General features: G+C 37.2%; 1 protein-coding gene and 1 long non-coding RNA gene across 7 annotated transcripts; both read right to left on the reverse strand.

The window, feature by feature from the left end:
- Positions 1–1,382: 1,382 nt before the first annotated feature.
- Positions 1,383–13,106, reverse strand: LOC135652081 (uncharacterized). Of its 2 annotated transcripts, none has more exons than XM_065172738.1 (3): positions 12,342–13,106; positions 2,996–3,082; positions 1,383–2,242 (listed from the first exon to the last, which is right to left on the reverse strand). In XM_065172738.1, the coding sequence occupies exons 1-3, from the start codon at positions 12,693–12,695 to the stop codon at positions 1,865–1,867; spliced, it is 819 nt and encodes a 272-aa protein (XP_065028810.1). In that variant the 5' UTR covers positions 12,696–13,106; the 3' UTR covers positions 1,383–1,864. The 2 variants fall into 2 exon arrangements, with proteins under 2 accessions (XP_065028810.1, XP_065028809.1); XM_065172737.1 differs by having other exon boundaries at positions 1,383–2,818; positions 12,342–13,104.
- A 540-nt stretch (positions 13,107–13,646) lies between these two features.
- On the reverse strand, positions 13,647–18,197 carry LOC103970230 (uncharacterized). 5 transcript variants are annotated; one of them, XR_001976199.2, is made up of 5 exons: positions 17,920–18,197; positions 16,723–16,780; positions 16,352–16,625; positions 16,074–16,170; positions 13,647–14,264 (listed from the first exon to the last, which is right to left on the reverse strand). It is a non-coding gene; the product is annotated as an uncharacterized LOC103970230 (long non-coding RNA). The 5 variants fall into 5 exon arrangements; XR_001976201.2 differs by lacking the exons at positions 16,352–16,625; positions 16,723–16,780 and having other exon boundaries at positions 13,647–13,751; positions 13,837–14,264; positions 17,920–18,183; XR_001976198.2 differs by lacking the exons at positions 16,352–16,625; positions 16,723–16,780 and having other exon boundaries at positions 13,647–13,975; positions 14,106–14,264; positions 17,920–18,153.
- Positions 18,198–18,283: the final 86 nt, after the last annotated feature.

The raw sequence follows: 18,283 nt of genomic DNA on the forward strand, positions 1-18,283 counted from the left end.
GATAAAAGGCAAGCAGTGTAAGGAAGACTTCAACAGATTCAATATATAATGATAACGAAAAGTGAACGAATCAAAAAAGATTCACTGATAGTTTATTACCTTAAAAAAATATATGTTTCTTATCTTCAGTGTTGCGTGTCACAGTGGCTCAGATGCATTCGCGGTGCACTTAGATTCCCGATACCAGACCAGCCAACCACGTATCCAATAAAATACTCCATTGGGACAAGCCGATGTAGCAATCATAATCATGTGCTGTACAAACGTATGGCTGTTAGATTCATGACATCTTAGAGAGGGCCAGCTTTGAGAGTCGGTGATAACAGAAAATTATTATCAACTGGTGAGCAAAGCAACAAGAGATTGCCCGTCGTTTGATAGGTAGAACAGCTAAGACAGACAGAAGAACAATATTAGGTTTCCTACGATGGTATGATGTGAATAAGAACTTGGAGTGGCGAAACAAAGCAAGTGTTGTAGGAGTGGCAACAAAACGTACACGTACTGCGAAGAAATAAATGGACGACGAGAAGTCAAACTCACAAATGGCTAATGCAAGGAATCTTCTATTAAACAAAAGGACACATTCAAAAGGTTGGTGGAAATGGACATAAAAATAATATGTGTTCTCCCAGGAAAAAGAAATAATACAACCTCTTGCGTGAAGAATAATATTAAGTGGCCTTCACGCCAGTAAATGATAAAGCAGGAGATAACAACAGCAAAATGAAAATGAAGCTTTATAATGTGCCTTCAATTATTCATTTTAGCTAAATTTCTTCAAAATATAGTATAAAAGAATATATTTGTTCCGTTCACAATTAATTAGCACAAGAATAGAATAGATCGACAGTGAAATGAACTCATTCAGATAAGTTATCATGCCAATAAATTATGTATATGAGATGCATATCTCCTCTTGCCTTTGTGCAATGGTACAACTGGATTCAGGTGATCTTTGCTTGCAAAGATAAAGCTACCAACATTAACCTTTCCTATATTCTGCATTGTGAGAGCCTCATGCACTTATATTATCTTTTACTTAGGTGTATTGATAACAAAGCATCCACAAAGATCGGCATCAACCGTATGAATACCGGAAGTACTTGATATATTACACTCCGAAACCTATGGACACACCATACCTATAACCAATCATGAACGATTAAGTCATATCCTTGCATTTAGGTTGCTACAAGTATTTACCTGGTAGATGGGGTCCTGCAACCGACGGAGCATGAATACAGTTAAGGATCCATGATTGCTGCCGCTAAATAAATAAATCAGGAAGGCTTATTAGATATGCACATAAAATTTCACAGATAAACTTACCTGCATGATCCACAGCCACCTTTTACTTGAAAGCCCATGAAACCGCATGCTAACTTGGATACTGGAGACTTATGTATCATTGCTCAAACATGAATAGTTCATCTCAACCTCAAATAACTCAAGTAGATCTATGGATGTTGTTCCATAGCAATTGAAAAGACAGATAAACTCAATCCCTGTTGAACTATAGAGGGGCATAATTGCCTCCACTATGACGAAACTGAAACTGAAAGGAGCCAAGAACTGAGCAGACACTCTACAACTTTGCCACTTTGCTCCCTGAGACTCCAAATGAACACAGTAGATCCATTTTCCAAGTCTGGCTCATTAACAGACTCTACTATGATTTCTCATTCTCTATGGAAGCTCAAAAAATTGTCCAGAAAAGTCTCTACTGAAATGGTCACTTCCAGAAACCAGAGTGTTGGATGTCTAGGATGTTCATAAGTGAGGATCTTCTACCAGACTACGTTCTTGAATCTGGGCCATTGTATCATTTGACCATCTACAGTCATAATATAATGAACCAGGGTTAGTGCTTGCTCGAACTGGACCAAGTATCCTGACTTGCATCGGTTTTGGAATAAGACTCGTCAAAAGGTAGTGATGAAGATGGAAACATTGGAGGCTGTTGGGCATTAGAGGTACCAGTGTCGGTAAACATGGAAACTCCAAGTTCAGAAGCCACGCTAGCCAGTAGATTCTGCCAACTTTCCTGACTATCATCTGCTGCTGTCACTGGGGGACACATAGAACTCTGCTTTGTTGGCAGTGTAAAGTGTGATGATATATTTGCTTGCATCTGATATGCTGAGGCACCTGGTGATGTCACCAACGGATCCTCAGATCTCTGCTGTCCTACTTGAGGGCTTCGTGGTCTCTGTGATGTCCTCGTCGCATATGTAGATTTCTGTAGCACACCGATGGGAGTATGATTACTACTGGCAATGGTGTTGTGAGGTGGGTTATTCAAGCTAGTAAAGCTATATTGCATAGTCCTGGCCCTTTTAAATCCTGTATGAGAATTCATGAGTTGAGTGGTCAATGCACCAGCAACACGGCTATCTCTCTGTATATATTGTATACTAGGATTAAGTGGGTAGGATTTGGTTGGCCGCTGGCCGAGTCTCTGGAAAGAGCAAGAGAGAATGGTAGGTTGATAATAGTTTCTCTGGTTGATTGCATTTGAATTTGAGATACTAGCGGCAGAGCAAGTCTGGAGTGAATTTGATCTGGAACCGGGAACCAATAGAGGATTTAGGTTTGAATAAGACAGTGGCACTGGATCTTGAAAAGGTGGAATCTTAGATGTGGGGTTATCCGTGGGTTTCTGTGGAAACATAGACTCCAACTTAATTTGTTTGAAATATTGCCTCAGGTACTGCCACCTTTCTTCTTTATCAGTTGAATGACAATGGTCAGTACTTTTATCACCAATATCCCAGCAACTGCAAGGGGCTGGAGAGTCACAGACATAACAATGGCACTGCATTGCATAAGGCAGCATCAACCATTTGCTCGCATGAAAAAATAAGAGAACAAAATACCTAAGAAAACCAGTCTTTCAAGTTCTAGGAAAGCATGCAAAGAATCATTCAACCAATCAGATTATGGCCTTAGACGAAAAGAATACCAGTTTCTGAACTGAATGTATAGGACTCACCAAATCACAGAACTTTTCATGAGGTGATGAGCTGAAAGGAAAATGAGCACATAGGTGTCTTGGATGTGGGTAATCCCGGCAAGCAAACTGCATAAGCATATAAAAGTAGTTCAAAAGAAAATCAGAGTCACTAAAATAGAAAAACTGCAGCTTATGTTAACAACATTAAGTATCTCTTTTGAAGGTTAAGCAGTGAAATAGCTGCACTTTCTAATATGTGAGTATTTGGACAATATAACCTCCAAAAACCTGCTATATATATGGAAATAGTAACTAAAATGCAGCATGTTCGAACCCTGAAAAATAACTCATATTCACTTCACAGTCCAATATGAGAATTTTTGGACAATATAAGTTACAAAACTTGTTATGGATATGCAAATAATAACTTAAACACAGCCAGTTTGAACTCTTAAAAATAGCTCATAATCTATAATATGAAATGGAAGAATAAACGATGCCAAAATCATTTCTCTAAAGTTCCAAAATGTCAACATCCATTCTTGACCAAAATTTTTGCTAAGATTTGCATGATTCATTTTCATGAAGTAATTTTGAAAACTATAAACGAAACAGAGGACACACTAATTACTACATGTTATGTATAGAATTACCATAGCGTTAACTGGAAGGGATATGGAGGGTATATACTAAGTAATATTGAATTTGTGGTGCTAAATGCCCTCGTCATTTAGTTGATAATACACTTTTAGAGGGTCAATTGCTGAACATATGACATAACAAGCAATTCTAGCACCAAGTTCTTAGTGCCTCGCCGTCTGCTTTAGTATATTCATTTGTGCTGACCATTAAAGTCAAAACAAGCATGTGGCAGGACTTGGTTGATTGGAACTTATTTTCTTAAAATGGGTCCCTGGAAAGCATAATGTTATTATGTCAGACTTTTTTCTCTTTTATTTGTATATACATATTTAAACCAAAAGAAGCCTCTTTTAGTTGTCAATCTTAACTCTCTTGATGTTAGTGAACCAATGAGCTAATAAGTGATGGAGAACAATTTAGCTTTACAAACGATTTTAAAAATGTTTTATTCTAAGCAAAGAAATCAACAAAAAATCATCAATTAGTTGGCCTAGAAATTCTAAGAGTTGTGTTGAAAATTGAAAAGTCTTTTGCCCTTCTAGGGACTCCTTTTGTATTAAGTGCACTCCTTTACTATTTATGTATCCTAAAAGTTACATTTTGGATTTCTAAAAGGCATACTAATTCCCTAGGAGATAACTCTTGGGAATTGTTCCCTTCTTTGATCATGCTAAGGCTCCTAAACTCCTATAAATAGTAAATCTTGTCAATGGATGACTTACTTCAGTTTTGAATGAAGAGAATTGCATCTTCTCTAGTCTCTTACTCTCCACTCTTATCTCACACTTCTCTTTCTTTCTCTTTCCTTCTCTTTCGCTCTACCTTCTTACTTTGTTCTACATCAGTTTGGTATCATAGCTTATCAAGAAACCTACCCTGTACCTCATTGGGCCCTAACTAGTAACTTCAATCAACAATGACGTCACTCACGAAACCTTGCACCTCCAACATCAATCCCTTACGTATGGAGTTGGGCTTTGTGGTGACTATCCTTATGGAATTGGTGGACCACATAGCTCTCATTGTCAAGTAAATTTTTAAAAAAATTTACTAATTTTTTTTGTTGGGAAGAAAAATAGTATATTCCATTAGATCATGGTTTTCATCACTTCTACCCTCATATTCTCCTTTTTTTTCTACCTATCACACTCTCTATCCCCTTTAGTTACAACTACATTACCACAAAAATTTAAACCCTTGAAAGTTGTCTAAAAAAAAAAGTGTGGAAAAAAAAAAAGAAGAAAATCATTTGAAACATTGCATTTATATCTTGTGCATTACAACAATTAACAACCTCATTGCCAAAAGGTAATTTGTTGATAGCATTAGAATCATGACACGACAAGGTGAAAACCAAATCAATCCTGGTGAATCCCTAAGCCAACAAAGTGAGGTAGAAACTCTTAGAACTAAGCTAGCAAATCATGACACAATGTTGAACCAATTATGTGATCAAATGACCCAAGTCCTAAGAGCTCTCCAAAATCTTGAAAAATGACTCCTGAATGAGGAGGTTAGGCAACATGTCCATTTTCCATAATCTATAGCTTCAAATCAAGGAATTTTACCTACTCCCCAAGCCTCAGTTTGAACAATACTAGATCTATCTATAGGGCACCTATTCACAATCATGCTCCTACAATTCTTGATGATTAAGCCTTTAACCTTAATGATGAATTCCTAGAACCTACTAGAAATCCACAAACCAAAGTAATGGGTTAACAAGTGGATGTATCGAACTTTGATGGTAGGTTTGACCCAAATATGTTTGTTGACTGGTAAGACAGCATTGAAGACTACTTTGAGTGGTATGGAATGATTGATATTGAACCTATACCATTTGCAAAAATAAAACTGATAGAGTCAACTAGGAAATATTAGTGTAACATATTCAACATAGTCTCTAACACCGCCGAGAGCGTCCCATCACTCAATGGGAAGTTATGAAACAAAAACTTAAGGATAAATATTTACCAACCTACTTTTGAAGCCAATTGGTTGAACAATTGTTAAACCTTAAATAGTTGAATTCTAGTGTGGCAAAGTATTTGGCCCAATCACCAAGAGACTCTACTTACTGGACCCTAAATCTTTTGAAATAAAGAGCCTAGATAACAAACTTTGCATGTCCATCGTTGCTAGAGAAATTCTTAGCCCTTGGAATATTCTTAACCTAACTCTTGAGGTTAAATCCTTATTAGATGAATTTTCTGATGTCATACTCTTGGAATTACCTAGTGAGCTGCCACCTATCTAGCATGCCATTGACTTTCTCCCAGGATCGCAACTCCCTAATCTCCCACATTATATAATGAATCCTAAGGAGAGAGTTGAGTTAAACAAACAAGTCGAGGAACTTTTGGCTAAAGGTTTTGCACGACATAGCCTTAGTCCTTGCCTTGTAACCCATAAGAAAGATAGGTTGTGGAGGATGTGTGTGGATAGCCGAGCGATCAACAAAATAACAATCAAATATTGCTATCTGATTCCCCGACTCGAGGAGATGCTAAACCTTTTCATTGGATCTAGTTGGTTTTAAAAAATTGACTAGAGAAGTGAATACCACCAAATTTGTATTAGACCTGATGATGAATGGAAAACAACATTCAATACAACTCGTGGCCGTGACTTTATTTTGGTTGTTATTGATCGATTTTAAAAAATGGCTCACTTTATCCCATGTAACAAGACTAACGACGTCTTACACATTGCTGAATTGTTCTTTCGATAAGTGGTTAAATTACATGACTTACCCTTAACCATGGTGTCAGATAGTGATGTGAAGTTTGATAATTACTTCTGGAAAACATTGTGGAAATTGTTTGGCACAACATTGTAGTTCTCTCCAGCTTTTCACCCCCAAATTGATGGTCAAACTGAGATAGTTAATCATTCCTTGAAAAATCTTCTTAGATGTTTAGTTGGGGAAAAACCCGAAAATTGGGACTTAACCTTGTCCACTGCAGAATTTGCATATAATAACTCAGTCAACCGCTCCACCAGAGAAAAGCCATTTCAAACTGTCCTCAACTATACTCTCGCACCCCCATTGACTTTGCACTCCTTCCACTTAACTATCATGCCTCAAAACCAACCCATTCCTTTGCTCTAACATATTCATGATTTGCATGTCAAGATTCGACGAAAAATACCCCGAGTAATGAAAGTTACAAATTTGCTACTAATGCATATCATAGAAGTCAAAGAGTTTCAAGTTAGCAATTATACCTTGGTTCATATTCGCCCTAAGAGATTTTTTAAAAACTCATTCAAAAAATTACATGTTCGAGCCATTGGTCCTTTCTTGATTATCCAAAAACTAAGATCTAATGCATATGTGCTCGATTTGCCTTATAATTTAAATATTAGTTCAGTCTTCAATGTGAAGGATTTAACTCTATATCATGGTACTTTTGAGCCTTCTCTGTCTACCGATATTCCTACAGGTGATAATCCTCCGAAAGCATCGATTCTCCCATAACACAAGGATGGCATAGAGGTTATTCCTGATGACTATCTTGTTACGTCTGTTACTAGCATTACTCAACACAAGTGGCATGATCGTTTAGTTTCCGATGACACTTGGATTACTTTCAAGGAACTTTATGACTTTGCACAAGATTTAGTGGACCAATACCTTGCTAATCACTCTCCAAGGTCAAATTATTTTCTATCGAGAAAGAATAATGGAGAACCATCTAGTTTTACAAAAGATTTAAAAAAATGTTTATTCTAGGCAAAAAATTCAACAAAAAATCATTAATTAGTTGGTATAGAAATTAAAAGAGTTGTGTTGAAAATTGAAAAGTCTTTTGTATTAAGTACACTCGTTTACTATTCAGGTATCCTAAAAGTCACGTTTTGAATTTTTTTTGGATTTCTAAAAGACATACTAATTCTCTAAGAGATTACTCTTAAGAATTATGACCTTCATTGATTATATTAAGGCTCCTAAACCCCTATAAATAGTGGAGCTTGTCAATGAATAACTTAATATTTGAATGCAATTTTCTCTGGTCTCTTATTCTCCTCTCTTATCTCACACTTCTCTTACTTTCTCTTCCCTTCTCTTTCTTTCTACTTATCTACTCTGTTATACATTAACTATACAAGATCCAAAGGCTTTTTACATTAACTATACAAGAAATAATTTAAATACAACCATTATTTGGTTGCATATAAGAATAGATTTTACCTTATCCTTTGCGTGCATAATTGCATATAACTTTAAGTTAGATTAACAACCAAATCTGGAAGTACTAAATAAATTAAAAAATGATTTTATAAAAAATTCAACGTTGTTATTCTTAACCTCAAAGCAGAAAAGTTAGATATGCATGACATGCCAAATCCCAGAAAAGAATATGTTCATGGATCTCATATTATTTTCTTCATAATATTTCCAACCCATATTGGTGGACATAACCTAAAAAAATACAGTTTATATATCAGATAATCAGATAGCATCATAAATGGATCCAATCAGGGTTGATGAACATCTGAACTGACTGCTACGTTAATCCAATGACTAAATCAGATCATGAATCAAATAAAAAATTGCAATTATAGGATGAAACTGTTGGACTCAATAGACAGGCCTAGGTCAAGTTGAATTCTGGAGAGGTCGAAAAAATGCAAATGGGACCTACTCAAACCAAACCCAGCAGCTCAAGTTTCTTGAACTTAGAATCAACTCATACAAGGGGTCAGGCTAGTTCAGGTTAAAACAAATAGGGTTTAGAAAGAAAGCAGGTTGAGATTGTTTTCACAATACCTATACGAACATAATATAACTAAAAAAATATCTTGATCTCCACCTGAGCCATATATAAATGAAATCCTTTTTTCGTTTTCATATTAATAATTATATACATTTACATATACATATATAGCACATGTATGAATTATATAAGATTCTATTCTTGTACACATGGTGGTACTAGGCTAGACTCCCTGACGTTTAGTTACAGCTTAAGCATTAACCCAGGCACTGAAGCAAACATCTGTTAAAACAATAAAAAGGATAAGTAGTGCATGGATAATTAAAAATGTTAATCATATTCCTCAAAAAGCAAAATATACTTATGAAAACAATTGAATCATCTTTCACCTAGCAACAAATTCTCCAACTTATCCATGATATTTAAATGTATGTTGTCTACCAGTTCTAGAAATAATAATGGAACTTACTTTCCTTTCTTTTTGACATTATTGTCAATGAAAAATGCTTAAATAGTAGATTGCGACCATAATTTATAAAACAGCAAAATACCTTTTTTACAATTTTCTCTAAGGAAGCACAAAAGAATCCTAATAATCAAACAAACAAAGTGATTGTGAGATCCGTCAATGAACCAACAAATTTCCATACAAGCTTTCTGAAATTGAAGAAAAGTGAAACCCTTAAGTTCAAGGGAAAAAGTGGTCACACAGATAAAAATTATCACTTTGACAGAAGTCCGCATTTTTATTTATTTGGTCCATAGGTGTAAATTCAAACAAAAAGGACTGGTTTGAAAAGCTCAAGACTTTTCCCATTGATGTGTTCATAAAGCCCAACTCATAAGTGAAATGCTTCAAGAAAGGCTTTTAAGACTATCAGCTATATACACTAAACATTGTCATACCAACAAATTATGCAAAAATAGTGACAATAGAGCAGAACATGTATTGAGCTAAAACATGCAATTATAATAAGAACTCGAATGCCAAATAAGATTGCTATATTTATATAGCAGACAGCATGGCATAGTAGTGTAACCAGAAGTGTGCCTTAGGCAATTACCTCGCCAGTTTCGTCAAAATGACCAATGCCTAAATGCATGCCTTTATAATGTTAATATGCTTTCATTAAGCACTACAAACAATTGGGTTTCACAAATTATTTCAGTTACCTTTCTGTTCTCGCTTTCTTTATTTGAAGTTTTGCTTTCCTCCATTAATCTGTTTTTCTATTTCTTTCACCACCTATGTTACTATATTTCACAAATAATGCATTTTGGTTAAGAATGTATCATCACAAAAAAAGAAAAAAAATTATGTTTCTTTCTTAAGTACCAGCAAGATGTACTTGGAAAAATCACAGATTATTTTTGCAAGACGAATTACTTAAGCATCAACTCAGATCTTTCTGCAAGCCATAAGGACATGCTTGAACAAATTAGACCCATTCTTTCTTTTGCATTAAAGATAAAGAATAAACATAATTATCAGATACATAATAAATGAAAGGCATTTTTGTAGCATCTGATGTAGACATATCTTTATTATTATAATACTCATGGGCTAAGTGAAACCTATGCCGACATAGTAGGCAGTGATTTAAAAAAGCGCTCGGGCGCTCTCGCTGCTGCTGTCTCAGACATATTCTTTTGTTGTCGCCGCTCTCATTGCCGTTGCTGCTGTCGCCACTGTCGCTGCTGCTGCTCGCTGCTACCGCTGCCGCTCCCACTGTCGCTGCTCCCGCTCCCGTTGCCGCTGCTATCGTTGCCACTGTCTCCGCTCACCACTCCCGCTCCCGCTGCTCACTGCTGCCGATGCCACTGTCGCCGCTTGCCGCTCTCGCTATCGCTGTTGCAGCTGCCGCTACCACTCCCGCTCTTCTCAGTCAACACCCTCGGTCTTCCGACTCTTCCCTTACACTCTTCTCATCTTTCGATAGTATACTGTTAACAATATACAGTATACAGTACAAGGTTCGCAATACCGTACCGTACCGGTGTTTCGACCTGGACTCGGTACCGGTACGGTACGGTATACCAAGTGGTACACCCAGGTGTACAAAGCGGTATACTCAGGTGTGCCGAGTACTGTAGCTCTGCTACACTGCTATAGTGCTACAGTGCACTCGAACCGGTAATAAGCGGTCCGCGTACCGACAACCTGTCGGACCAGTACGTACCGCCGGTACTGCAGACCATGATACAGTATACTGTACACTATTAACTGTATACTAGTAATAGTATTTGTATTTATTAGATTAATTAATAACATATTTTTATTTAAAATTTTAAAAAAAATTATATTTATTAATTATATTATATATTTTTATATTTTAGCGTCTTACTTCGCTCAGGCGAGCACCAAGCGCCTCGGGCGTTTTTGAACCTTGACGCCTTTAGACGCCTAACGCTTTTTAAATCACTGATAGTAGGAAATCTCAACTGTTTGTTTGTGAAGACTAATAACAAAGAAGGTAATATAGGAAACATATTCCATCATTTAATCTTTGGTATAGTAATTGCAAACACGAAAAAGATGAAATTAGCTCTTTCTGTGTTAACCTTTAGTATGTTTCTTTAATTATATGTTCCCTATTTCACATTTCGAACAATATGAATTCAAATTTGATCACGTGCATCGATATGCCAAATGCTAGCCATAGATGTTGTTCAAAGGAGACAACAAATAGCTTGTAGGTTAGCTCATTGGATCCACAATCAAGCTCAATCTAAAACATTCTGTTGGCAGTAACCAATACTGATTTTCTGTAAACATATGACAAAAGCCACTAAAAAGGAATTCAGATGTTTAGCATCCAACAGATTTTCAGTGAAATTTTGCATGGACAGTGTAGAAGTCATTTAAGGTCTGAATCTCAGGGGAGACCCATAAGAGGATCATATCATGTTTACATAAGACAAGACAAACATGTACTAGTTGCAAACACCAACATCATGCGACACAAATTTTCAATATACTATATCTGTTCATGTGATGCATATGGAGAAAGATGTAGTCCCAGAAGAAAATGAGAGGCATTCGTTAGTGAGTGCATCTGAAAAGGGAAAAACAAGTTGTAAATTATAAAACCTTTTGACGAACCATCTAGATTACTCCTCAGGACGACATTATCCTCGTGCACAGTCCTCATTCATGGTGTTTATACTAAGAGGTCAAACTCAATGAAGGCAAGAAATAAAGCATGTAAAATAATCGCAAAAGAGAGCCAAAATCAAAAGGACGTGCTTATTTTTCACAAAAAATTCTATATACTCTATGATAGTAACATGCAAGTCAATTTTTCAAGCTCCATATGCTGTCTCTTCCAAATGGATATCCAGATCATTCATGCATCAAAAAACACAGTCATGATAAAATGGCTTGCAAATTCCTTTCTGCAGACTATAAAGCAACAAACCAGGGCCAGATGGAAGAAACTTCTCAAAGTGCAAATACAGATTGGTTTACCACTTCAATATAATGCAAAATGTAACAAGTGAAAGGACATCCCATTTTTATGCAATCCTTTGAGGAGCCAAAATTTGAGATATGCATATATTGCACAAAGCATTAAGTTGGTTTATTTCAAAGATATCGAAGTGCCAAGTTAAAACTACATTTTTAATGTAATCCTTTGAGGAGCCAAAATTTGAGATATGCATATATTTCACAAACCATTAAGTCGGTCTTCCTCCTAAGAAATTTTTAAGGTCAGGTTAAAATAGGCAAGAAGCAACATGAAGCTTTATGTTCTAGCAGCTCTGCCCAAAACAGACAAAGCTGGTGTTTAACCTAGTGGGGAGTTCTCTGCCATATTAACATGCACGAGGCTCTCAATTATAAACAAGAAGGCATGCAAGCTGCAAATGACATCAAGAAAAGTAAATAGCCAAATTTCTTTTCAATCAGGAACAAATAACACCAAGAGACATCTAAGTAAGAAGGCAAGACATCTACAGAATGAGACATAATAACACAAACTAAAGCATAAACACCACCACATTTTTCACAAGGTCCTCACCTGCCCCTTCTCGGCGACGATGAGCAGGTCATCGCCCCTATCCCCAATTTCGCCGCCATTATCATCAACCACCGAGACCGGCTTATCCGGGTCAGAGTCCAACACTACGCAGTCGTCATCGTCAAAGCCACTGCCCTTGTCCGGCGCCAACAAACCCGAGTCCTTCTTACGCCTCTTCGCGGCAGAGGCCGAGAACTCGTCCACGATCACGACGTCATCGGATTCCTCCTGTCGCCGCACGTCCGACCGATCGAGCACCTCGAACGAATTGAAAGAGAGGCCATCAGACGCGTCCAGGCCGAGATCCTCCTCATCGGAGCTAATATCGACCACGACGGCGCGATCGGGGCCCATGAATCCCGACGCTTCGACGACTCAGATTCCCAAAGAAAAGGTTTTCCGGGCTGGATTCCAACAACAATGGTTTGGTGCATCTCAGGGACCAAAACCAATTCTTAGACGATCAAAGTCCGTCTAGAATTAAATAGAATAAATAGCAGCAACAGGAAAGAGAGAGTAAGATGATGTAAAGAGTCCAGACAGTGAAGCGGAGATATTGGAGATGGTATGCTAAGGAGGAGTACAATAAATTGAGAGAGGCACCGGAGAGCGAGTGGAGAGGGAGAGAAGAGTCTGGCGGGTGGGTGGGGTTGATTATTCTGCCGCTTTGGAAACCCTGATTCGGATCTTTTCCAGGCGTCGGGAGAACACGGCGGAAGCGCTCTCCTAATCCTAAGGCCATTGGGCTGCTCATCGAATGTCTCTCTGTTTCAAAATTATACTGAAATATAGTAATAAATAAAAATATATATTAATATTTGTTTCAACCGAATTCTTCCTTAAATATTCTATTCTATTTTTGATCAACCAGGTCATACCAGAATTATGGAAGGCGTCGAGAACACGGCGCAAGCACTCTCGTAATCCAAAGGCCATTGGGCTGCTCATTGAACGTTTACTTTTTATGTTTATTAATATGATATTATTTGTTAAATATTGCATATAACCCCCCATAGTTAATCCTTATATTTTTAAAAAATAATATTGAGGTCCCTAGATTTATGGGAACTACTCCTGTGGTACAGGCCTAAGCTCCGTTAAGTTATCATAAGACTCGCATGAGGATGCAAATCCAATATATTTCAGTAATATTACCATCAAATCACTTTTGAGAATCAACACTCATGCTACCCCCAATATTCAAAGCAGGTAATTGAATTGTCAAAAGGAAAATTGGCACCCTAAACACTGGACATGCAGTTGACAGGCCGGAGAAATTTCAGAGGAAACCTCAAACATTTCAACTTCTACAAACATTGGTTCATTAAAGAAATTTAGAATCTGAAGAAACACTCTTTTTGCTAGAATATCATCAGATGTGGCATCTTGACCAAAGAGGCTTTATACTAGCTGGAATGATCAAAATCTTCTCTTCGGATAACAGTAGATTCCAGACCACATATTTAGATTTTCCCCAAGTGAAAATGACTATTACCTTGTCTATATCAATGCCCTCATTTGGATCTCCAGGTTGGAAAAAAAAATAATCCACAAGCAGGCTGATTGTAGAACCGAATGTGTGGGAACAAGGCAGGAAAAGAGTCGGAAACACTCTGAGATCTAGCACAGCCCACCTGTCACCAATATCATCATTGCATAACATTAGAACCTGATCAGCCCTTCATCATTTATAAGCATTGGTGTATCTTGAAAGAAGAAACATGAATATCATAATCTGAAATGATAACAGCCAAGGAAACAAACAGGTCGTAACCCAGCTTGCTAAGCATCAGTTGTCCCAAATGATCAGCTACATTAATAGTAGCTTCCATAATATGGTTGAGCAGCTGGTGCTGGTTGGGAAGGAAATGCTGGTGCTACTGGAGTTGCTGCTGGCTGGGCATAACTTGGTTGTGGATAAGCCTGCACAACCAACAATCAGATTAAGTTAGTCTTTGTTCACATATACTTTTGCACAATAAAGATGATCTATGATTATCATATATGTCACTTATAAGAAGCACAAAAACCATTCATATGACAGGCAAACATTCAAAAGAACTTCACAGGAATCTGACATAGACATGACAAAAACACAGTAAACATTCTAAAGTGTCAAACTTCATAGCGACAATGCATAATGATTCATGTAAGTATGTTAATTAGCATATAATGTTGCACAACCTTTCCAAAGCACATTCTTCCCAACAATGAAAGAACACTGGTTATTTGCTTCTAATTCTTTCATTGCTTACTAATATAGATGGAAAAAGGATTGATAGAGTACAAGAGATCTAAAGAAATGAAGACATCATCAACTTGCTAATGCACAATTGTAAAATCTCAAATCCAGCTAAAGAAAAAGTGGTTTGCTTGCAATGAGAATGATTATTAATGTGATGTAGATATCGTTTCCATGGATAAATAATCTTTAATGCTTGGACTGTTGCACAAGAAAATGGGAAACAATTTCCCATATAGTTGTATTTTCAGAACTGGAAAGTTAGAAGCAGCTCAATTTTGGGGATAGACTAGAATTTCAGATAGAAAGATTAACAGAAGCCTTTAACTTTTCTTCGGTGAAAAGACACAAAACTTTTCCGAGAACTCTAGTAACTTATACGGCCTGCTACTGGTTACTTTACCAGGTAACTTGTACCAATCAGTCATTGGACCAATAAATACCAATTCATACCAACCAATATAACCAATTTTTAATATCTCTGTTGAAACTATCACCCAACTTAATCACTGATCATAAACTTTACAAGTCCACCTAATTGACCTTGTAACAAAAATCACGAGTGACAGCAACAAATAATTAATAAATTTATTTTCTATGATATTACTAAAATATCCATTGTGTGGGATGCTCATCATAAGTACATAAATTCTAAATCTTGTCACCTACAGATGTACAATAAGATATATGTTGTGTAACATATGATGTGAAACATGTACATAAATTAACTTGATTACAGAGTCAAATAGGGTTTGCCGTACCGAACTGTACCGCCCGATACGGGTGGTACATACCGGTCCAACAGATTGTCGGTACGCGGACTGCTTGTTACCGGTCCGAGTGCACTGTAGCACTGTCGCAGTGCTACAGTGCTCAGCACACGTGAGTGTACCGCTCGGTATACCTTACCGTACCGGTACGGAGCCTAGGTCGAAATACCGGTACGATACGGTATTGCGAACCTTGGAGTCAATTACTCTTAAACAAGCCACAAACATAAATTTGCATGAAATCCAAATTAACAAACAGGAGTGATAAAAAGGCACCATCTGCAAGTGGTTAGAACCAGCTCTTCTGTTAAACAAAAATGTAAAATTTGAGGAGACACTTAACAGCACATGCTCCAGTTGAGGCATGTAGTTCTTAATTGGACGAGAGGCTAAAACAGCATATTCATTTCATTTGTGCCATGTGACCTTTACAACCATGACTATGTGGCCATCTGCATCTTGCATTTTATCTGATCTGATTTACAGCATCAATTTACATAATTGGCTAAACTAGAAAAACAAATCTTCTACCTGAAAAGCCTTAATTGAATTTAAATTTACCCAGAACAGACAATATGAAACAATTATATCTTAAAGCTAATATATTATGAAAATCGCATATTTGGCATAAGCAAAGGATTACATAAACTAGAACCAATCAGAAACATATTTGACAAACAGAAGTAATAAGTTAAGATAACAACAAAAGAATCATATAACCTGAGCAACTTTTTCTGTTTCTTCAATAAGTGCTGTCCAAGCATTGAAATCTAAGAAATTTGCTCTAACCATGTTCCACAACCTATCTTCTACACCACTATAAAAAAAGAGAAAGGATTAATAAAACTATATTAGAAACAACAATATAGAAATTAGAGAATAGAAAAAAGTGGAAAAAAAAATTCTAAAAATTATATTTCTAAGAGAATGAATATTAAATAATCAAAAGGGTAAAATCTCAGTAACATCATCATATGCTTGCTCAACAACGGCTCCACCTGTCTCATTAGACACTTCCATTCATGACAGCCCCAGTAGATTGATAATTTGTCATTTCGCTGGTGCTTCTGTCAATGGAATCATAACCAGCCATGTTCTGCGAGATACTAGCCATGTTTTCATCAGTAACAACACCTTCACTATGCCCAGCAGTAGCAGCATCAGCTTTGGCTTCATAAACCACACTAGTTGTAGCATCTTGTGAGATTGAATTTCGATCGTAAGTGTAGGCATTCCCATCATTGGTACCAGAACCATCTACCAAAGCATGAGCTGTAACAGCAGATGATCCAGAATGAACAGGGTCTCCACCACTCAGAACACTTTCTGTATTCAAGAGGAACATGTTCTGAAGAAGTATATTCTGTACCAGTGGATTCTTGGTGGAATTTAGGTTGACTACCTTCCATCTTGCACCAACAACTAGCCTACGTAGCTAAAGACAAGTAAGCTACACATGGATGCACACACGTGAAGAATAAAATCTAAATATTAGATCTTGTCGAACATAAATTAAAAGGCATTTAATCAACTTAATCCGTGACCTCTATAGAAAAACATCCAGATCAAGCAATAACCCCATGGACAAACAATGCATCAAGACTTAAGTTGTGCATGAGTAAGCCTAACATAAAAGCACCCTCGAAAATGAAATAATATGACAATACTTCGGCAGAATATCATATGTCCTGTTAAAATTGGTAAAGCATTCAATGCTATGGCTATGTTAGAATCAAATTCTACCAATTGCTCAAACTTACAATCCTTTGGATCAAATGCAACAATGCAAGAAACCAAGATTGCATACGGTGACATAACAAAACCTTGCAATCTGGATCAGTTACCTACTTGAGGTGTTTCTAGACAATTAACAGAACGACTAGAGTCAAAAAAGAGTAACAACAAGAATGTTCTATTGATCTTGAAAAGGCACTCTCCGAGAATGGATTCTTCATGTCATAGATTCTGTGGATTTTTCAGAATCCAAACCAACATTCCCAACTATTCAGACTTGCACAACGATATATTAAAGAATCACAAGTTCAGCCCCCATCAAAAGAAAAAAATGAAGCAAAAATCTTAATAAGATAAATCCTAAATCTAACATGTAATTCCGAGCTTAAAATAAGGCATTCAAATGGGAACTCATCCAGAAGACAAGACCCTAATTCTAACCTAGCAAAGAATAATCAATGAAGATAGTACCTACTTGAGGTGGTTCCAGACAATTAACAGAACAACTGAAGTCAAAAAAGAGTAACACCAAGAATGTTCTATTGATCTTGAAAAGGCACTCTCCGAGAATGGATTCTTCATGTCATAGATTCTATGGATTTTTCAGAATCCAAACCAACATTCCCAACTATTCAGACTTGCACAACGATATATTAAAGAATCACAAGTTCAGCCCCCATCAAAAGAAAAAAATGAAGCAAAAATCTTAATAAGATAAATCCTAAATCTAACATGTAATTCCGGGCTTAAAATAAGACATTCAAATGGGAACTCATCCAGAAGACAAGACCCTAACCCTAACCTAGCAAAGAAAAATCAATGAAGATAGTACCTGAAAATGAAACTAGGGGTCGGAGATTACGAGGATCACGGCAATAATGGAGGCGCAGCGGCAACGATGGCGGTGGGGGCGACAAGGCGGTAACAGGACAGTGGAGCGCACGGGACGGAGATGGGAGGCGAAGAACAGTGTCCAGTGGAGAGGCTGTTAAGCTAGTTTCACCGGATCGCGGAGTCGGCAGCGTTACAGGATACATGTACATATATATTGACGCGTAAGGAGCCAACAGCTCTCCGCGCGCGTCGCAGGTGCAACCGATGAACTGGGCGTGGCGCCTATCACGCCACTTGAACCCAACTTGACCAACCGTCAAACTTTCTAACCCGTTCAACTCGCTGACACGTTACGGGGCCCA

This window comes from Musa acuminata, chromosome BXJ3-11 (genome assembly GCF_036884655.1).
Source record: "Musa acuminata AAA Group cultivar baxijiao chromosome BXJ3-11, Cavendish_Baxijiao_AAA, whole genome shotgun sequence".
NCBI lineage: Eukaryota > Viridiplantae > Streptophyta > Magnoliopsida > Zingiberales > Musaceae > Musa > Musa acuminata.

Excerpts from the sequence above, each read along its gene's own strand:
- LOC135652081 (XM_065172737.1), bottom strand. The coding sequence starts at position 12,695 with ATGGGCCCCGATCGCGCCGTCGTGGTCGATATTAGCTCCGATGAGGAG. Across the intron at positions 3,083-12,341 it reads TCGTCGCCGAGAAGGGGCAG|TTTGCTTGCCGGGATTACCC; the intron begins GTGAGGACCTTG and ends ATGCTTATGCAG. Across the intron at positions 2,819-2,995 it reads ATGAAAAGTTCTGTGATTTG|TGCCATTGTTATGTCTGTGA; the intron begins GTGAGTCCTATA and ends TATGCAATGCAG.